Raw genomic sequence first — 21653 nt, forward strand, 5'->3', positions numbered from 1 at the left:
AAATCTGACCAACTGCACTTTCGCAGTTGTTGAAATATTACACATTCAATCCTGCAGAGACAAATTACGCGTTATTAAAGCGCGGTTGCGCTTACATATTCACACGCTTACGGACGCTTTCAAGAGAGAGAGAGGGAAAAAAAAGACGTGCTCGTCCCCGGTTGCGTCACTGTTCACGTCACCGTTCAGTCCACAAATGCCGTCGAGCCCGAACTATACCTGTGCGGACAAAGTATTAATATTGACGCAGACGTGAAGTCATGAAAATCTGGAAGAGAGAGAAGTGCACCATTCTTGTGCTTTGCTTATGGTCGGTCAGTTTTACTCAACGCTGGGTATTGACCGTTATTTGTTTGCGGGCACTGTTACTCCGTAGCCGCAGGCTGTCTCGTGGCTCTCCTCACGTCGCGATTCGGTCGAGCAAGAGAACTGTCTCGGCAGTTCCTACGTAGGCATTGGGCCTTATAAGCGAAGTACCGTCAGCTGCTGCGCATTTCCTCCAGAAGCACCGCTCCCGATCGCGAAGGTCTAAAACTGGCCCGTAGCGCGAGGGACGCAAACGAAATGCGATCGCGGCACCAGCGCGGGGAGAGCTAAAATTGTCGCAAGATTCGGCGGCGTCCGCCTGCCTTGACGGTGGCCTCTCGGTAGCCGCCGATGTACGGAATACGTGGCGCGGGATTTCCGATTGGGTTCTCCGCTGCGAGCATAGCGAGTACACGAAACACGAGAGATAACGGACGATTTGAACAGCGTTTGAACGACTTGAGCTGCGTTACAGTGGATGGTTCGACCCTCATTTTCGTTTTCCATTGGCGTTTTCAAACGGTACTGCGTATGTGAAAAACAGTGGTGGTGGTGCCCATGGTTATTAGTGAGAAAGAATACTCCTTCAACCTTGGCATGTGCCATCGTGCAAAAGGGGGTGGAGGATAAAGATCAGGTACGAATTAAGCAGGGAGGAGGTTGAAACTGGTTCTGCAGCTTCGCCTGTCGAATTAATTCCGACGAGGAATGCCACCCTTTTTAACCTTCGTGTAGGTTCGAACGTTCAAAATCATGCCGCTTTTGCCGCAGTTTTCGAGTGATGCAGCGCACGGTGCTGTTCGATCGCTTGGGTACGTCAGCTGGTGCTCAGGGACGGGTTGGTGCAGTGTACAGAACATCTACGATCAGAACTCGATTTATAAACTCGGTTGTGGTGAATGGCGCTGCCGTTATTTTAGTCTCCCATTCTCGCTTTAAAAAAAAAAAAAAATGAAACACACAGCCTGCTCAAAGATGCTGTGTAAGTTTAGGATCACGGATTCTTTTTTCCTCCCTCAATTGTCAAGTTATGCAGAGAGAACTTACCAGGGTGGTGTAAACGTCTACGGACTGGCGCATGGCACAAAACTAAGGACTTGTCATAGCCAGCTCATTTCCCCGCTTTTGAAGTTTCGTCATCAAGGAAAAAGGTTTGGTTTGGTTTGGTTGATGGGGTTTAACGTCCCAAAGCGACTCAAGCTATGAGAGACGCCGTAGTGGAGGGCTCCGGAAATTTCGACCACCTGGGGTTCTTTAACGTGCTCTGACATCGCACAGTACACGGGCATCTAGAATTTCGCCTCCATCGAAATTCGACCGCTGCGGCCGGGATTGAACCCGCGTCTTTCGGGTCAGCAGCCGAGCGCCATAACCACTGAGCCACCGCGGCGGCCCCCAAGAGAAAAGGGTTGGCCACCATCTTACATTAGCGAGAGGAAAGATTACGTGGCAATTCGAGTTTCTTTTTCGACATTCCAGGGTTGTCAGTCCGCGATTTGACTTTCTTCACCAAACATAGGGAAATGACTAGACCTGTCTTTCTCGGACGTGCGTGCGTGTTTCTCCCTAAGAAATTCAGTTAAGTCGAATTAGGCCCCGGGGTCGACCTTCAGAGCATGGCAGCAAATGCGTGCTAGGATACCACGACACCGACTCACCTGAAACATACTGATAAACGCTATAGCTATACATATACGCTCTCAATAAGAGCAAAGCACGCGCGTTTAAAATTTTTATACCAACTGTTGCATAACGATTATAACATCGATGTGTCAAAATATATTTGCCCGTCCCAGACTCGACCGACATGACACAAACATGCACTCACTCTAACTGATTATTCCTATCACACAGATGCATTTAAACATTCATTTTTTCCTGTCGCCATCTGAGAATGGAACAGACTGGATGCCTCGATTATCCATGCCTCGACCGTAACAACATTCGCAACAAGGCTCGAGGCCAGTATAGCCGCAGAGTAACGCTCTGTGATACACGTGGGGCTCTGAGTATTCATAATCCGTTTCACTTCCGTTCCTTCTTGTCGTGTTAATCAGTGCATCACCCCTTGCGTAATGATAGTTTGTCTTCCTGGGTTCGATTGCCCGCTATCCTTCAGTATTGATATTGTTTCCATCATATACGCATCTTGTCTTGAGCACCAAGGTTTTTTCTCTCATTTTTTATTTTCGTTTCTACGTGCATGTTGTTCACTGTTAGCCGTGTTTGATCACTTCATATGATAACCTCGTCTAGATCCGATTGTACATCGTTCTTGCCGTATTGTGAAATTTCCTTGTGTTGTGTGATGTAGTTCTTGCCTCAGTGTAACTGTTGTGTATGCCCACCTGCTAGGGCCCCGTAAAGGGGCCTGCAGTATTGAAAATAAATATGTGGCATAAGCACGGGTTGCGCTACCTCGATGAACGAAGCCATGTTTTGCTGAAAGCCTAGCTTGGCGTTCTTTATTGGGGGGGAGGGGGCATCTCTTCGAGCTTCATGACCCTGCTGGGCAGCAGCAGCGCGTGGGAGCAGGTCTCCGCGGGTTCCCGCGGTGGCGCAGATATCTGTGAGAAATGGTTGCCCGTTTGGGTCGTCGCTCCCACCGACTAAAGTGCGAGCCAGGAATGCTGGACGACAACGTGCTCCGTCTGGGAACTGTTGACCCATTTAGCTTAGCTGCTCACCACGGACCCGCTAACAATGACAGCGAGGCGGGAAACTGGCCGTACTGCGAATCTTCAGCGCCGCCTTTGGGATCTCGTTAGCGTGTACATGGGAGCGCCGCCGGCCATCAAGTACTGAGGCAGAGGGGGCCGAGCAAAACCCACTTCCTGCCGGCTGCTTCTTTTCTTGTTGCTTGCTGCTGCACGATCTGTGTTGCTACTGCGCTCATAAGCTTTCCAGGGAATGCGCTATAGGTCACAAGCACCACAGCGCACCATGGACCATGGGCACCGCAGGAAAGTCGCGCACGCACGCATATTCACGTTTCTGCGCGTGCACGGGGTTGCCCAAGAGACATCTGTCACGTGGTACTTTCCTCTACTCCGCCGTGAGCCAAGCACGGAGTGCGTACAGATAGAGGTTCTCCTGTCACTGGAGACATGCGTCATCACGCGGATCTCTTACCTAAGGTGTTGCGTTCGATCAAGCCCGTAAGAAAAGCCAGCTGGGCATGTGAAAGAGTCAGTATCGTTCACGAATGTCGTTTTTTAAGCATGAAATGCTTTTAGCTCCCGTTGTCGGCAGTGTGGTGACGTCACGCCGAGACCGAGATCCACTCATCCGGGCTCTGAAACGAGAACATCCGGGCACCGTACGAGACTTAACGAGATTTAACGAGACTATCTAAGCCCTCCTACGCGACCGGCATGAGAGCGCCGGTTGGTCTCCAAACGAGTCACAAAAAATAACTGCTGCCAGTGCCTTCTCAATGTTTATCAAGTATCAGTCGAGCTGTGCGTTTGATAATGCACGGAATTATAATTTCCGATTTCTAATAACGCGTGCAAAAAGCACATACATGCCACAATATTTAAGCATGAAATGCTTTACGGTGCGGTTCGGGTGTCCACCGCGATGACAGAGAATTACTGTTCCATTTCCTGTCCTCAAAAAACGTTGCGTTCAAAGGGCAAGGCATCGCGCCGAACGGGTGGTGGCGTTCCTACCTTCCTGTAAGGTGCGGCTCGGGTGTCCACCGAGATGGCAGAGAATTACTGCGTAATTTCCTTTCCTCAAAAAGCGTCGCGTTCAAAGGACGAGGCATCACGCCGAACGGGTGGTGGCGTTCCGCGGACTGCCTGGCAGCGCTACAACACGCTGTCGCGTTCCACTCCTAAAGGCGAAGCTTAAGCGTCATTAATTAGCAGTTTATTAGTATTTAGTCATTAATCAGTCATTACACACTAATCAGTAATTTGTCATTACTTTGTCATGAATTATGTGTGACGTAATCCAGTGGTAACATCACCAGTGTCACATACGCAAAGTGGTGCTGAAAACGCTTTCGCCTCTATATACGCACTTCGGACAGTTTCGAACGCGCTGCATATACATTCTTGTCAGGCCTGCGTCTCGTCGTGTCCGCGTGCGCTTCGCATTATGCCCGTAAACATTTCATGCTTACTCTACTCTCGGTTACGGGAGAGGCAGAGTTTTTTTTTTTTTTTTTTCCTTAAGCCGACGAATAGACACGATGCATACCACATAATAAAGTAAGCGGCTCATTTCAAACACGTTTCCTTCCCTCCCCCCCCCCCCCTTTCTTTTTTTCCTACTGCAGGTACCTCGCCACCTCGAAGTTCCAGCCCACGTATGCGCGGCGTGCTTTTCCGTGCTTCGACGAGCCGAACTTCAAGTCGAGGTTCAACGTCACCATCATACACGATAATAATCACATGGCGTTGTCCAACATGCCCGTGCTGAGCGTAAGTGCATTTATTTATTTTACTTCGACTTTTTCTTATTTACTGGAGTGGCTGTGATCTGTTTTAAGGCGAAAGGATTTCGCGCCTGTTTGCGAAAGCTTGCAACATGCTGGAATTGGAGGCCGTAAACCGAGACTGGCGTTCAGGCACACAGAATGTGTGGACAGTTAAGTACTTGGCCCCGTTAACACATTGGAAGGTCGGCAAAGCGCTGCTGCCGCACAGGTCACCCACCCACTGCAGCAAGCTTCGGTGAGCGCCGCTCAAAGCCAAGACGTCCCCACACTAGCGCCCCCCCCCCCCCCCTCCCCCCCTCTCTCGTCAAAAACCGATCGCAGGTTGCTGCCTGTTACACAAGACAAAACCTGGTGCTCGACTTGGGCCTAAATACGGCAGCAGTTCGTTCCTGCTAGAGCGTAGTGTGCGTTCGCTCGTGAAATGGATTCAACAAGGCGACGAGCCTATGGGTGACACTTGGGAATCAGGCGTACTACTGTGTAGAGTTCCCTCTCTCAGATGCGACGGGAAAGCCGATGTTAACAGACCGTGCTGCTGCGGAGGCATGACGACATGCTCAAGGCTTAAATAAAGCGGTGAGCCCTTCAAGATCCCGCACTTCTGCAACAGAATGCGGGGCCAATAAGTGTCGGCGTCAAGACCCCGCGGTACGTACTACCGAGGCCGCAGCAAAGAGGGCGCGGCGTCAAGAGCCCACACGCAGTGTATACCGCACTAGCCGAAACAAGGAAGCGATCGAAGGACGGAGAAGCCACGAAGGCGCTTCACAAGCTATTCCGGGACAGCATGTTCAGTGACACCTGCTCTATGTTCCGCAACGACCTCACGGAATTACCATCGGCTTGCCGCTCTACGCTGCAATAGGCTTTTCCGGCAGCCGACCTCAGTGCGTTTCAGTTGTGGATCAGTGATTACGCATTACATTGCCGTGACCATGATGTCGATTTCTTCAAAATCCATAAATCATATCATGATTCTGACTTCCCTCGGAAACTGAGAAGGGGTTGTATCTTTTGAAGTTGCTCGAATATTGTAATTTCGCGTGTATAAGACTCGGATCAGGGGAGCGGTGACGCTCGTTTAGGTGCATTTATTTGGAAAACATTTATTCACTGCAGCTCTACTTGAGTTTTACGGACGCAAGGTTATGTGAATGATGAACAGAAAACTGCTTCGTGAACGACGTATTTTGAAAGCAGTGTGTATGTCATGAGAACAAAGAACGGCTAAGTGCACGATAAACTTATAAAGAAGCGCTCAGTGCGCGAACGAATGTAAGACGCCTTGAACACTGCATGTGTGTAATCATAGCGCGGCAGTTAAGCGACCCCGAGGATAACTGCGTTAAATTTTCATGCTTGCTAGAAATCGATTCTATAGTTTTTCCTGGCTATGCTGATGTTTCATCCGGCAACAGAAGCCGCATATGTTACTGCGAAAATTGCATGAAAAAAATTTTGCCGCCACTCGATTCAAGCTCGTGACGTCTAACCGAAAAGGACTCCGTGGTCACCGTTTTCAAGTTAATGGCAGTGTAGCCTAGCCTCAGGAATCCGTGCAAAAAATCAGCGTCGCTGCACTCGGTTTCTGCGAAATCGGCCGGTGGTGGCGACACCTGTATCTCGTTTTTTTACCCCTTCTGTAGGTGATAAAAGCTCCGTTTTCAGTTAGACTTGCGGCTTTGTCATTCGAACGCCACAATCGATCGATGCAGGCCAACTTCAGCTTCTCTTCAGTCATCATTTAGCAAAGGGCGCCAGTTCACTTTAAGGTATTCGAAAGCAGTGTTCAGATTTTGGACCAATTAGACGAAATACAAATGCGAAGGATGTCCCATGTTTTCATCATGTCAGTAACCCGGTCACGTCCACTGAAGAACAAAGGCTTCTTCCTTACTGATCTCCAGTTCGCCTTTCCCTGTACCAGCCGCCCAGGCACCCTATTCCAGCCAATTTTCTAATCCCGTATTCCCACCTGACTCTGTGTCGCACCCGGCTACGTTTACGGATCCTAAGTATTCGCCTCTGTTAAGGCTACAACGAGAGAAAAAGAATCACGCCTTTTTACTGAAGAGGGTGAGGAGGGCACTGGCACCTGCTACAGTTTGGACACTACGGGAGCGTGGAATAAAATGCAAATATGTTGCAAGCGCAAGTAGACATAACTGATGGACGCAAGCTTAACGTCGATGCTGAAGATTAGTGACAAAAGTCACGAAGTGGAAGGAAGGTTCAACCATGTGAATGCGCGCGCGGGAAACAGGATCTAATTATTTTTTTCCTGGCTGCCTTTTCACCTTTGACGGGTTAGTTTTCCGTGGTTTATGAAAGTGCGTTATACTCTTACCTTGGGTTTTGTGACCGCCTTTCTTCGCAGATGTGCAGCCCGACGTATACCCTTGCGTGAATATTTTCACCGTATGCGGAAGTTTAGTTCTCGCGTCATGTGACAAAAAAAAAAGAGCTGATATTTAATCTCCCTTTTTCGAAGCTGAACTTCCTCTACTGTGCGGAATTAACATTTATGCCCCAGATTTCTTCCATGCGGCAGCAGTGGAATGACCGACCTCTCTCGCTTTAGGTTCACTGCACAGCTCCTGCGATCTGCCTAAGGAGACATTCGCTACGCCAGCATGCATTCGCTCAATTGGACCTATGGTTCGTGTAACGGTTAAGCAACTACATAAAATAGCCGCGTTTTCGGGACTCAGGAGAGTGCCGCCTGCAATACAGTACGTGGAGAATCGCATATGCACCGGCTTCTCCCAATCAACCGCGTCGAGGATGCATGTGGCATTGACGTTATTTGTTCGGAGTTTCAAGTCGGCGAGCCACATAGGTGTCACTCGTCACGCTGGATGTCATCCGCCGTGGCTGAGCGCTCGCTGCCCAGTGTAAGGTCGAAACGGGTGGCTGCACACTGTCCGGGAAATAAGAAAAGTGGCTCTTTGGTTGGTACGCATAGACCGCCCTAGGTTTCACATAGTTAGCTCTTTTCATGAAAATGAAACTAAAAATGGCGCGTGTAGCTCCCTAAATTAAACAGGCACACACACTTGTTCCGTGCAGTCGTCCTGTATAGTCAAGGAATCCTCGTGGACGAGGCACCACACCTATATTGCTTGTTAGTACCACCAATGCGCAGGAAAAAAGCTTAGTTCTGCTGAGAGTTTTACACTAGGGAGCAGGGCTACTGCGTATACCAAAGCAGCGACTCTGCACGATGTGTTCGAAAATGTCATTGCTAGCTTCACGCGTAAGCGGAATTTAATCAGCTAGGCTTCCGACACAAGAGGCGCAGGTTTGCAGCCTACGCACAATGCGGCGCAAACAATAGACACATAGTGCAGTACGAACTTGTTCAAACAGCGCACAGGGGAGCAGGCGTATAAAGCTGCATTATAAGATGAATTATCTTGTAAATATTAAGTGGAATTTATTGTAGGCGCGTACACAGGTGCACCGTCGGTTATCCCGAGTGCATATTCCTTTGCTGTCTGCCGTGGTTGAAAAGATGAGGTGTTGGTAGGTGTTGCGCGGACACTCTGCGCTCAGGGGACAAACACAGCGGGTTCAGCGGGCGCAGCAAACAGCTAGGGCCGTAGGAGCCCTGATATAAGGGTCCCTTCCAATTTTTTTTTTTTTTTTTTGGGGGGGGGGGGGGAGGGGGGTAAACTTTTTATCGACTAAAATGTTTACCAACACCACCACCACGTCCCGCCTTCAGAAGCTCCCGCCGCTGCTCGCTCGCTTCCAAATGCAGGCGAGCCCAGATGCGTGGCGTATAGCCGGTAAAGTAAGGCGGCCGCAAATAGCGCCACGAACGTGTATCGCTGCGATGAGGAAAGAGACCTACGACTAGCACGAGGCCGTCCGTTCACTTCTTGCTCTGCGCGCGCATCGGTACCGGGCGCTGTGTCTTCTCGGCCGCACGCACGCTTGTCAAGCGCGTCAAACTGGGCGCAGAGGGCTCCCCGCTGGCGCCGCTTGGTCGCGAGCGACGTCAGCTGCTCCCAGCAGCCGCGTTTGTTCCCGGTCGAAAGGTCCAAACAACGTTTTCCTGCTTACCGCCACTTGCACCCCCGGCGTGCCATCGAGGCAAGGGACCCGCGCTTTGTTTATCCAACGCTATTTACCCGGAGACGCCCCAAAGAGAGCGCCGGAAGGACCGTCCCCTCGCGACGCGCAGCCCGGGCCTCAATCCGGAGGTCCGCATATGTTCCCAACGTCACTGCGCCGGGTTGCGAGCCAAGTAGGGAGCACATCCTCAACCACATGTGCGGCACACGTACAGCAGGAAAGAAGCGGAGCCTATCCGGCCATCTTACGTGATCATTAGTCTAATGCCTCCGACATTCACGATGTTTTCCATTGGCGCAAAAGAGGCAACCCGCTCCTTCCTCGAGTTACTTGTGTTTTCCTTCTGAACAACCGCACCCTTTTTTGGTGTCCGCAGTCGACCCACTAGATCCCAGCGAAGAGCTGCTCGCAGGTAGCAATGCGCATGGTTGGGGTCCTCGCAGAACAGCACTGAAGGCGAAAAGGAAAGAAAGAAAGAAAGAATAAAAGAAAGGAAGAAAGAGAGGAAGAGAGAGAGAAAGAAAGAAAGAGAGAAAGAAAGAAAGAAGGAAGAAGGAAAGAAAGAAGGAAAGAAAGAAGGAAAGAAAGAAAGAAAGAAAGAAAGAAAGAAAGAAAGAAAGAAAGAAAGAAAGAAAGAAAGAAAGAAAGAAAGAGAGAAAGAAAGAAGGAAAGAAAGGAAGAAAGAAAGGAAGAAAGAAAGAAACCTAGTACAAAACGCTGCCAACCCTAGTACAAAAAATACGGTGGCTAGCTTAACTCTGTTCGTTCTGTCCAGTCCTGTCCCCTGTCTTCTTTTCTTTGTTTCATAGCGGGCACAACTGCGCAACGCACTTCCACGGAAAGCATTTAAACTTATTAAGTGCGGTGAACCTGTAGCGAATACGAAAATAAAACACAATAAGCAGAAGCCTCTGCGTCCGGCACTGCTACCGCAGGTAAAAAACAAATTCAATATCCTAGTACAGGCGTGCAATGCTTCACCGTCGTGGGATGGGAACGTTGAGATTTCCACTCGATCGCTGCAGCAGTCGTCATTATCGCCATGAAAAATGGCCTCTGAACACAGCTTACGTATTGCGCCCCTCAAGCAGGCGGAATGGCGTGAGCCGCACGAACAAAGCCGGTTATTCCTCCCAAGTACGTTCCGCAGTCTGCCGTAAATAATGTGTGACGGTCGTGCTAACAATATCGTACATCTGTACATGATGAGCGATGAAGCTTTACGAAAGTGTGCCTTAGCATATGCTCAGTGCCATCAATCGAAGGTGCTTTCATAGCGAACATTGAACTCGAAGGGGGCAGGGGACGTGCTGGATCGTTTCTTTTTTTTTTTTTTTTAAGCGCAATGGATCACGAAACGGCCACACTGCGCTCATTTTCCAGATAGATATTGGCCAATCGGTAAATAACAAGAAGGCGCGCCGCTGGCCTGAGGGAACTCCTGCGGTCCATGCAAATTAATCTCCAATCACGAGCAAAATATAACAGGATGAGAGAAAGGGTGTTTTGTTCGCCTGTTTGTTTTGTGTATCGCTTTGTTTATGGGCGAGCAGCTCGTGACGCTTCAGCACAGGTTACATGACGAGGTCCATGAACACGTGTCAAGTGCAAACAAGCTTCACGAGAGCTACTGGTGCGCGCTGCCAGCGGAGACCTGCTCGTCCACTGTTCGTATAGGCGGAATGTGTAGCTGCGTGTGGTTATGCGGCGTCAAAGCACCCCCGGCACGCGATAGTTGCCCGTCCTTGAGAATGTATCCCGCCAGCTTTTCTGCTGTCACGGGCGCTGCCAAGAAAGCCGCTTTATGGATGCAGCTGCAGGACATACCAGACAGAAAGCGCAAGCCAGGAGCGGGCGATTTCACGCGCGCCTTCTTTATGCGTGAGGCGGGAACACGGCCTCAGAGGCGAGGGACGCGGGAATCCCGCCCAGACGAAGTGGTGCCAGTCACCGGAGGAAGCGAACGAGCCTAACGGGCGCCGTACGGGACGCTTTCGCAAGGTCGCCGCAAACTCGCTACATTGTGCGGTCGCCGCGGCTCGGTTGGAAGAGCCCGCTAAGTGCTGGGCTGCTCCCTTTGCGGCGATGACGTTTAATAACATTTGTCAGTGCGGCGGTGGTTGACACACGCCGACTGTGCGGCGGATGCAGCGGCTGGCCCGTAGGAGATGAGTCAACACCGATCACCTGAGGGGTCACGTGGGGCATCAGCTGAGGGGCCCTGCGTCCGTCACCGGTGACGTTTCAAAACGTGGATGCTGACGCATTTGCTTCGCTGGGAAAGCGGTCAACGGGACCGCTGGTATGCAGACGCTGCTCTAAAGATTGTAGATGCTGAACAAACGCCGTGGGGGAAAACCCTCGGGTAATTCAGGTCCCCCGGGATCTTTTTTTAATGTGCAATAAAATCCGCGCACATGCGACAGGCGCTCTTGCAACTTTTCTGCGCGGAAACCGTCGCAGCATACCAAGTAGGAAGCTTGAAACTCGCGCCTGAATTGCTGCAGCAACAGGCGCGTACCGAAAAGGGGGGGGGGGGGGGGGGGGGCGACATCCAGCGTACCCACACGTTCCCTCCAATCTTTCTAGATGTGCAGCATGCACAGCAAGGTCCCCCCCCCCCCCCCCCCCCCCCCCCCCCAATGCAAAAAAAAGATTGCATTGGGCCCCTCCCGAAAACAATTTCTGGCTACTTGTCTGTGCAGCAGGCATGGATAGTGAGGCGATAGCCTGCTTATAGTATAGCTCTTATATAAATGAGGCATACGGCAGAAAACTGCTGGTTTTTACTGAAGAACCAGAAAAAACAGGCACGAGAGCGTGCAATGTACGCTAATTTGGTGACTTTCAGTGACATACTTTATTCGTTTAACTATTATCAGTATATAATGTGTTGGCTTCTCAGTCATCATAGAAGCGATCCAGTCATACTAGGACCGATAGTATGCGATTTTCGCTACGCCCTCATGCGCGTACGATATGGCGCGAAGCCGCATCTGGGCCCAAAATAGGACGTAAATATTGCTGAAAGGCACAACAAATTTTATCTTGGAAGTGGCCAGACGTCCAGTACTCCTCTCCTACGTTTGTGATGCAGAGAAGTAAGGTCAATATTTAAAGACGGTTCGTTCCCTTTCCGGAGGGATTCAGACCTCTCCAAACGTGGTCATTCGGCGTGGATGAAGGAGGAGGCGATCGATGACGCCGATGATGAAACGAAGAAATACGTTAACAGAACTACAAGAGCGTAAACTGGAAGTTGCAGAGACTAAGTCACACAGACAAATTCAGTAACTCTAAATTAAATGAAAAACAATCTCTCACGAGAAACAACTCTACAGTACCTTAATTGTCGACTAAACATATTAAATATAGCGTATGTGCTGTGAAAGTTACGTGCTAAGCGCGGAGCGTCTACTTAGATTGCAGTCCGGTGCTTTTTCTTGCATTTTTATATGTTTCACAGATAAAGGAGTTAGGGCGGTCATGTTTTGAGGCCCGCCCTAGACTTCAATAAACCAATGAAGTTTTAATACGGAGTAGCCACAGCCCCTGAAGGCTGGGCACAACCTCGAGCCCAGGGCTTGGCTACAAAGGAAAAGAAACGCAACAAGAAAACAACCACGACACTCTCTCCAAGCGGTAGTCCTTGCCCTCTTCGCGTGATGCTCTCTCCTTTTCCCCTTTGCACGTACATCCTCGCGTCCTGCATGTCGCCGCCGCACCCGCGTGCCACTTCTTGGGGATGGCGTGAACTATTATCAGTATATAATGTGTTGGCTTCTCAATCATCATAGAAGCGATCCAGACTTGCAAGAACCGATAACATGCGATTTTCGCTATGCCCTCATACGCGCATGATATGGCGCGAAGCCGCATCTGTGGCCAAAATAGGGCATAAATATTGCTGAAAGGCATTGGTTATTTGTCTTAGAAGTGGCCAGACGTCCAGCACTCCTCTCCTCGTTGCGGTGCAGAGGAATAAGGTCGTCGCCTACGCTCGCCGGGTGTTTTGTTTACATCTTTTTTTACGCGCTCCTATCGAACCCTCGCATATGGCGGACGTTACATATTTATTCGTTTTGCGAAGCGGCCTTTGATGACAGTGAGAGGTAGTTTCGAATGAAAGCAATCCATTCCCACTGCTCCATCGTGAAGCAGTTTATTAGAACGTAAGTATCCCCCATGATGGTAGCCTCGGAGAATCCTGCAACTCTTAGCCATGTCGTCGTGCTGCAAATGATATCATCCCGAATCATATAATTTGTCGGCGAGCTACACAATCAGGTTTGAAATTTTCCAGCAATAACAATATGATCGAATCAGAACACTAGGGTTGTATTTCTTAGGCCTTCGATTCTGTGGCTGGTCCCCCACGTTTCGCTTGCTTCGCAGGTGACTGCTCGGCGTTCGGTTACCATTAGCAGTGGCCAATTGTGGCCGAGCAACGCACCCCAAGATAACTGCACCGGATTCGAAGGCTTGCGGCGCCTGTTTTTTTTTTAATTTTTTATATTTTTTTATTTCACATTGACGCATTAAGGTCCAGCTTCTCATCGGGGGCTCAGTGGTATCTGAGCTTCTCAGTGAGATCGGGGGCTCAAATTCGCTGGGAAAGACATTGATAATGAGCGGGCTTGTGCCACATGCAGTGAAAAATTCGTGGCCGTGCGAGCGTTCGCTTCACCATTATACACAAGGTCCTGCGTGTAGTTGAAGCTTATATTTTTTATGGAGATGTAGCACTCATCTGAATGGCGAACGTCCCGTCATGTGGTCACGCTTACATGCTCATAGGCAGCGCCAGTGACGCGGCGAAATGTGCAAAGAGTTTCTTACTCTGCATCAAACAACTGCGATGCCTACCTCTGACCAAGGCCTGCCAAAGAAATGGCGGCGGGTGTTTGATTGTTCAAGTACAGTGACCGTCGCTTTGGATATGTACCCCCAGCTTCGAGAGTGCGATGGTCAGTCGCCCATGGTCTTCAAGATGTTGTCCAGATTCGTAAACACTGCCTTGCTCACGAAAGATACTGTCATGCGCACATCATGGGCAAATGCGTAGAGAGCTCACCAGGTTCGGTGACCTGGGCGGAGCAGCTCCCATAGGCACTCTTAGTGAATGTGCTGATTGCGACTTCTAAGTGATAAGCTGCACGCAACACACGCGACATGCGCAGCTTTAATTAATGCATGTTCGTGGCAGCTGCATAAATGCATACCATTTCTGCATAATGCAGAAATGGAAGCTTTTAGCAACTTCTCGTACTGCTATAGAACACACAGCTTCCACGCCGCCGTCAATCGGGCGCTGAATTTCGGCGGCTTGTTCTAGGCAAGGCGCTCCGCACGCAAATTAAATGAACGATTAAAGGCGATCAAGAAGTTTTGGGTAACGCAGACCGCATTAGCTGTTTTCATTTGTCTGCAATACTGGCTGCTACATTTGAGGCTTGAAATTGGCGCCCTTTTCAGCGCCTCCGAATTAGAGAAGACAGGGCGTCGTGATGCCATGGGCTCATTATTTGAGTATCATTCGCTTTCCGCAGCGAATGAATTTGGTCCCAAGCTCTCAAACTGAGCTTTCGCGCATCCCCGTGGGAAATTACCTGCCTGTCGCCTCAGTTGATGGCACTGTAGTAGTGTAGAATGCTCGAGATATAAAGTCATAGTACGTCAACTGCTCTTGTTAAGGTTTCGGGCAGTAAGGTTTTCTCCTCTTTGTTCATTTTCTTTTTCCATTCTGCAGGGATACCCTGTAATGCGTGAAGACGGAAAAATGGTGACCAAGTTTGAGGAATCCGTGCCAATGGTGACTTACTTGGTCTGCTTCATCGTATGCGATTTTGAAAGGATGCAGACAGTGGCCTCGGTGGACCAGATACCGGTAAGTGACCATCGAAAACGTAACTACGAAGTCGGTAGCCAAGTGGTGTTTGTCCGGAAGGTCATTAAACGTGAGGGAGAGCACGTAGTTAGTACCCAGTAGAGTACTGTGCATACTGCAAGCTCAAACAAGTATTGTTTTCAGCATCCATTTCTACATCGCCGCCGCTTGCCTCTCCGAAACAGGAGAAACGTGTACCATTCCGGTGAAAGCTTATTGGGCGCTAAAAAAAAAAAAAGCGGATGGACACGAATGGACATAAAGCATCGGGTGAAATCACTTTGGCTTCATTGTCACCAAACCAGTGCTCAAGGAGTATATGGCCCAAGATGGCCTTTATCGTCTTGAACAAGCACAGATGACTCGAACAAACTTAATTTCCCCTTCCCCCGGCCATATATCATGGAATTTGGGTGTTTACTACAGTGGTCTTAGACTGAAGCAAAAGCCTCAATCTTCGATTCCGAGCTGGCGATACTCAGCCTTTCGTGTGGCTCCAGTTGTGCACGATCGTTTTTAGTGCGCTAGTACTAAGGCTTCCAACCTCGAAAAAAAAAACCGTTGTCTGAGTGCCTGAAGCCAGCTAGACCTGCAGAAATACCTCAAAATGTGACTGACCCAGGGAGCCAATTTTGCGACTTTCCTTTCCTCAAAATCAACGGAGTCTAAACCTCGGCTGTCTTCTTCCTTTGTACTCGTCCCTTTGTTGCACTGAATTTTCCAAAATGCTTCCTCTCCAACTCGCCCAGCTCAGCAGAATCTTGTATAAACCTTCTACTGATTTGGAGTAAAGGAAAGGGGCATAACTGCCTAAATCTGTACGTGTACGCTACCGCCCAATCACAGCGCGAGTGAGGTGTCGTCGGTTTCTGCAGCGCGTCTCACACGCTGCCGTTCTCTGCTTGTTGGCGGTGCTGGCGTTGTTCCTCAGTTTCATTTGACCGGGCTTCGCACTGACACCGCTGAATCCCGGGGAGTGCGGCTAGAAGTGGTTTCGCACTAATAAAATAAATATGGCTGCGACTTAGCCGCGCTCGAGTTTCGAACCCGCGTCAGAGCGAACAGATCAGTTTCGTTGACCTCTGCACGACAGCACTACGCTACCGCCGCAACCGACCACGCCACCTGTTCAACTGCCACTCTCTTGTTGTTGTTGTTGTTCGCGCTGTGCATTGCATGTCGTCGTCTTCATCAACTTCCATCCGTGAGCACTGGATCCAGAACACACCGTTATCGCAGCGCGCTCTTAAGGTACACGTTAAGCGGTCCCAGATTGTATATTTCGCTACCACTAAGGACCCAATCACCGATTTCGCCGATCTTTGCCCGAAGCCTCATCTTTGAAAAGCGCCGCCGCGGTGGCTCAGTGGTTATGGACTCGGCTGCTGACCCGAAAGACGCGGGTTCGATCCCGGCCGCGGCGGTCGAATTTCGATGCAGACGAAATGCTAGAGGCCTGTGTACTGTGCGATGTCAGTGCACGTTAAAGAACCCCAGGTGGTCGAAATTTTCCGGAGCCCTTCACTACGGCGTCCCTCAGAGCCTGAGTCGCTTTGGGACGTTAAACTCCATAAACCAAACCAAACCAAACCAAACCAAACCAAACCAAACCAAACCAAACCAAACCAAACCAAACCAAACCAAACCAAACCAAACCAAACCAAACCAAACCAAACTTCACCTCGAAACCCTGCCCTCGAAAGGAAAGAGAAATGAAACGAGACGTGCTAGCGCGCATACTTCGCATTTTGTAAGTAAGCTAAATCGGCTGCAATTTTTTCACCCATAGTGCACCTGGCGTTGTAGGTACAAGAGCGCAATCCGCACAGCATTTCGTGACGTTTCGCTGAGTAAACCGTTCTGAGGAAAGGAAACGTTCAATCATTCACGTGGAACCGACCTGCCCATGCAAGGTTTCATACGAAGCAAAACGTAGACTCTATAATCGAAACTTCGCGTGCATGGGACGAAAAAAAAAATAAAAAGGGACAGTATTAGTATTTGCGTCGAGCACATAGCGCAGGCAGTGCCTGGACTCGTCGTGTGCGACGGAGGAGCAACGTGTGCGTTAAATGGTGCGTCGTCAGCGCCAGCGAAATGCATTGGCAAACTTTTACTTCGTCAACGTGCGCGTTTTATGTGTGTGTGTGGTCTCTTAGTGCGCATTGCGCGGTTAATCTCAACTACAGCAGCACCCAACGTTGCCTGACGGTGCAGGAGAGTCTGTAGTTGCCCTTAAGTGCACTGTCCAGGTTGCACGTTGGAGAGAAGGAGACAAGTTAACGGGCAGCGTCAGCACATTTTACGCACTCGCAACTGCTTGCCGATTCGCTTTGATTCGTCCTGTCTGCCCAAGTGCACCACAAATCACTGACTCGGCTCATTTCAGGAGCACTGTGCAGGGATATTCATTGCAAAAAGTTCCCACAAGGGTAATCGTTTTGCAGTCAGTGGGATCGGGATATCTTGCTGCTCCTCGCACATGATTTTCGTCACACAGAAGCTGATTCTTGGTCACATCGATGACCTTAATGCAGAATCATTTGACGGATAGTTTCTTGACAAATTTGTTTTCACTCTAAATCTGTAAAGAATACCGACAATGTTCAACGTAATAAATAAATAAAAAAATGATCCGCTCTAAGCTGTACGCTCAGTGTAAACAACTTTTCCCCCGTTATGGACAAAGTGCTCTACGCGTTCATCTTTGCGCTCTGGCCTGCGAGGATAACGAGTAATCCTAAATCGAGCCCAGACAAATCCCGCGTGTTGAACACTCACCAACTATGCGCTCGTGCTTCTCCTGCTTGTTTTGCAGTTCTCCGTGTACGCTGCGCCAAACCAGCTCAACAAAACACACTATGCGCTCGACATCGGCTCGAGGATACTCAGCTTCTACGAGAAATACTTCGGGCTCAAGTACCCTCTGCCGAAGCAAGGTGAGCCATGCCTATACTCAGTCTTTCTTTCGGTCGATACCGAAGCAGCAGTCTTGACATGCTAAAATCGCATACTACAGCGAGTGCTTATAAACGTGAAAATGGTTGGCGTCTGCTTTTTCAGCGTTTATTATGGTTTTTCCCGACCAGGCGAGTTTTCGTCCAACTTCGACTTCACACAGCGAGTGCTGCAGTGGCTGCAACTAGCCCTGCGGTTGTTATGCCTGTGTTTGAGTAATGCGCTGGCCGCGCGCTTTCGTGATAAGCCTGAGGACTTTGCAGTTCCTGCGGCCTTTGGTTCATTCGTTGAACTATTTAATCTATAAAAAAAAACTAACCCATTGCAATGCGGCCACAAGGACGAAAGAGAGCTGCGGAAGCGTGAACCGGTACAGCCGCCCTCGGGGGCGCTACTTTTTCGCAGTTCACTAGTTGTAGCAGTGCACTGCAGGCGTAAAGCGCAGAGGTGATCAGAAAGAGAACCGGGTGACCTTTGGGCCCATTAATAGCGTGGGGGAGCAAGCCGTTCTCTGGGCTTTCGTCCGGAGAGATGATTGCGTCACACTAGCGGCAAGCAGCAATCCTGCTTAGGGCGTGTCGGTCGTTCAGTACGTTCGGCTGCAGGCCTAGTTCGTGGGGCGCAGGCTCAGCTTCATGCGTCTAGCAATACGTCCGAGACCCGCTTGCACTTTTGACGTGACTGGTAAGGTGTGCTTGCAGTTACAGCAACCATGGCCGATATATTACCTGTAACTCTTTGTTGGCTTTATTCCTCATATATGCTGATATCAGGCGCTCGCGGCAGTTATTCAAGGTACCCGCTCGCGCCGCAAAAAAAAAAAAAAACTCCGAACGTTGTGCCGAGTACGCGTGTTACGCAATCAGGTCGACCCGGCAAGCTGGCAACCTTTGTTCTTATGTGTAGCTGTTCATGCTCGTTCGCCGTCGCAAGAAGGCACAAATGTGACTGATTTAACGAACTCGTGCTGGGCTGAGGCAAAACAGTAGACACGATATTTCACCTCAGGTCGCACTTTTCCTGCACGACGAAGATTTTTTTCTTCTCCAGTCCCTCTACATATCGCGGAAGTTTTGCTGTAAGCGTATGCAAGGAGTTGTAGAGGGCTGGAACGCAGAGTTGAAGACAAATGGGTTTAATTAGCGCTGCGCAGCTCGCACCTACGTGCGCTGTTCGTTCTGCGCAACGGCTTTCGTTGTTGTGATATATGTCCGCACAAAGCAGTAAATGCGTAAAGCGAGTGATGAGATATTGTGACGTAGGCTATACCTTGTCCTCCTCCTTGGTTAATTTTCGGCCCAAAACGATCATGTGTGTATTCTTTCTATGGGCTTGGAGGGGGGGGGGGGGGGGGGGTCGAGGGAAGAAAGGCTAGCAGTAATGGATTTCTGAAACATCAGCGAACTAGCACTTCGAGCTGTTAAAATCCTGCTTTTCAGAATTTGAACTCATTGAAGCTCTTTGCACTGCCGCTATAGCTACCACGGCTTTTACTAGAGCCGTCGAGCCGCTAGCGCCCCAACCAACGCGCTTAGCGAAGCGCTCTTGCGCCAATATTAATGGATGGTTCTGCGGCAGGCAGGATGTGTAGTTTTAGCTATACGCGCGTCCGTTTCAAATCATGGCCTGGCGTCGTCTTCACTTATAGGGACCTGATTCCTGGTGAGTGTCGTTCTTCTGCCTTAAAGGCACCGTGCCAACGCGGGCATAGATGATGCGTCCTTCGGCACATTACGGAGACCTTGGTGGCCTTGGTGGCGGAATGCACCGAAACTACACTATAACTTATTGATCTTCATATTGTGTGAACAGCACTGCTTGCCATGGGGCTAGACCCCGAGCTCATTGATCTGGTGTAAGATATGTGCACGGTGGCCTGGATTGTAGCATATGCATTACCGCCTCATTGTGAGATACAGCCTCTTCTTTAGACTTATTTTGCAGCCTGTGCAGCTGTTTGCACTGCCGATATACGTATAAGGAGAGCTGTTCGCGCATCAAGCGGTGTCTGTGCGTACATGGGGCCAGCTCTGTTCTTTAGAAAGTTTCGGCATTTTGTCGCAACAGTATTGCGTAAGATTCGCTTGCACCAGGCTGAATGCACCTTTTTGCCACTTCTTGCCGTAAATAAAAGAATACCTGCGTTTTTTTTCTCTCTCTCTTCTTTTTTGCTTTTTTCTCTCGCGCGGGTTATTACCTTGGCGTTTATATTTACTTCAATTTACGTGAACTACGGTGTATCGTTAGCTGCTAAAAGAGGTATATAATGACAACGTTTCCCCTACATTTATCTGAATCAGTGCTGAAGTCGCCCATGCTGCAAGTTTTCTTGAATGAGGACGTCATCTATTCAGTCTACGAAGTGAAGAACTCACTCCGTTTGTAATAGGTATACCCCCGGGTTATACCCCGGGGAACGGTTTTTTATTCCTGTTTTCCACGTATCGCTTAGCCCCTGTGGCGTTCGGTCGACTCACCCCCATCAGACGGATGCCCTGCCATCAGTCCTGGGCGATTAGCTGTGAGAGATGGCGAGCACAAATCGCGTGGCACTGCTCTCGTGCACTTAATTATGCCCCCTCACTGTGATCATGCGATAAATGCGTCGTGTGGCAGCGCAGAAGAGCGAACGATGAACACACAAGCGACAACACGGCACTGGTGTTTATTATTTCTTTGCTTGTCCTTCCGCGCTGTCATATGGCGCGAGTGCCACCACCGACAACCCACAGTTCCACTTTAATCCTGCCTAAAGGGAGAAGCAGCAATAATGGGTGCATGATTTGAGGCTCTGTAAACAAAAAATATTGCTGAAGTCATGATTTCACAGGCGCTTGATTGTTAAGTATACAAAACTGGGGCAAGCGCAGCTGTAACTCAGTATAATTGCTGTTTTATTCTAAAATGAAACGCCTGACATGTCCGGTATCTTCGCCTGTCTTATACGCAGCGGGTTGGGTTCGTTCCCCCCCCTCTTTTTTTTTTACTTCTAGCCGTTATCTATCGTTATCGTTATCTATCGTTCGGGTTCGGATCCCACCGGCGGTATGTGGTTGTTTTTTCTTCTGCTTTTCTAATCAATTAGCTTTAAGCGATAACATATTCAGTAATGTTCTAAATTGATCAACACCACAAAATAAATAAATAAATTTAAAAAAAATCCCCTGTGCCCCTTGGTTTCTGTGGCTGTTGGCTCCTTTCAGAATTAGGCGTTGTTTGTTACCACACGTCTGCAAGTTGTGCTCATAAGTGGCGCTAGCAAAGACGCGGTTTTGGGTCGCATACTGAGCGGTGTCCCGCGCCCTGCAGACATGATCGCTATCCCGGACTTCGTGTCCGGAGCGATGGAGCACTGGGGCCTCATCACGTACCGAGAGGTGAACCTGCTGTACGACACGAAAAAGTCCAGCCCTCGGAATAAGCAGCGAGTGGCGGCCGTCATAGCGCACGAGCTTGCTCATCAGGTACGTCGCATGTGTCACCTGGCTCGCTCTGCGTTCATATAGATCCCGATGGAAACGAGTAACTTGGGCACTGGCGTGTTGATTGCATCCAATGTAAGCCTGAATGTTTATTTTTTTTTTAATAAAGGCGGGTTCGCGATGGGCCACCGTCTAGGCTGTCGTGACTGAACAGCGCTTCGATCAGTCACGAACCGACTTGCTATACGCGCAGGTCTTTTTTTTTTTAATCTTTGGCTATAGAAGTTACGACATGGTTAGTAAAAACGTCAGCTTGGTATGCTTTTCTTATGGTGAAAAAAGAAAAGCATGCGAGCCAGAGGAATGAAACCGTAAGAAAGACCTTTAAGCACTTCGAATAAAACCGTCTGTAGCATGCATTGCACATTGCATAGTACAATTGCCTTGGTGCAGCAACGTCTATCCGCGAATATTTTTTCTATATTCTTTAAACAGCATCGTTGAGCAACTGCAGTTGTAGTTTTTTTTGTTAATAGTGGAATACTTGAAA

General features: G+C 49.5%; 1 protein-coding gene across 1 annotated transcript in view; it reads left to right on the top strand.

Moving 5' to 3' along the window:
- LOC149353034 (uncharacterized) overlaps nucleotides 1-21653 on the top strand; it is a 174630-nt gene that overhangs the window by 60226 nt on the left and 92751 nt on the right. Inside the window, exons 2-5 of the mRNA XM_089582230.1 lie at nucleotides 4595-4739; nucleotides 14586-14723; nucleotides 17542-17662; nucleotides 20991-21145. Of these exons, the coding sequence (XP_089438356.1) occupies nucleotides 4595-4739; nucleotides 14586-14723; nucleotides 17542-17662; nucleotides 20991-21145 (559 nt within the window). The remainder of the gene's footprint in view (nucleotides 1-4594; nucleotides 4740-14585; nucleotides 14724-17541; nucleotides 17663-20990; nucleotides 21146-21653) is intronic.

Source organism: Amblyomma mixtum, chromosome 3 (assembly GCF_055824585.1).
Source record: "Amblyomma mixtum isolate Tamu chromosome 3, ASM5582458v1, whole genome shotgun sequence".
NCBI lineage: Eukaryota > Metazoa > Arthropoda > Arachnida > Ixodida > Ixodidae > Amblyomma > Amblyomma mixtum.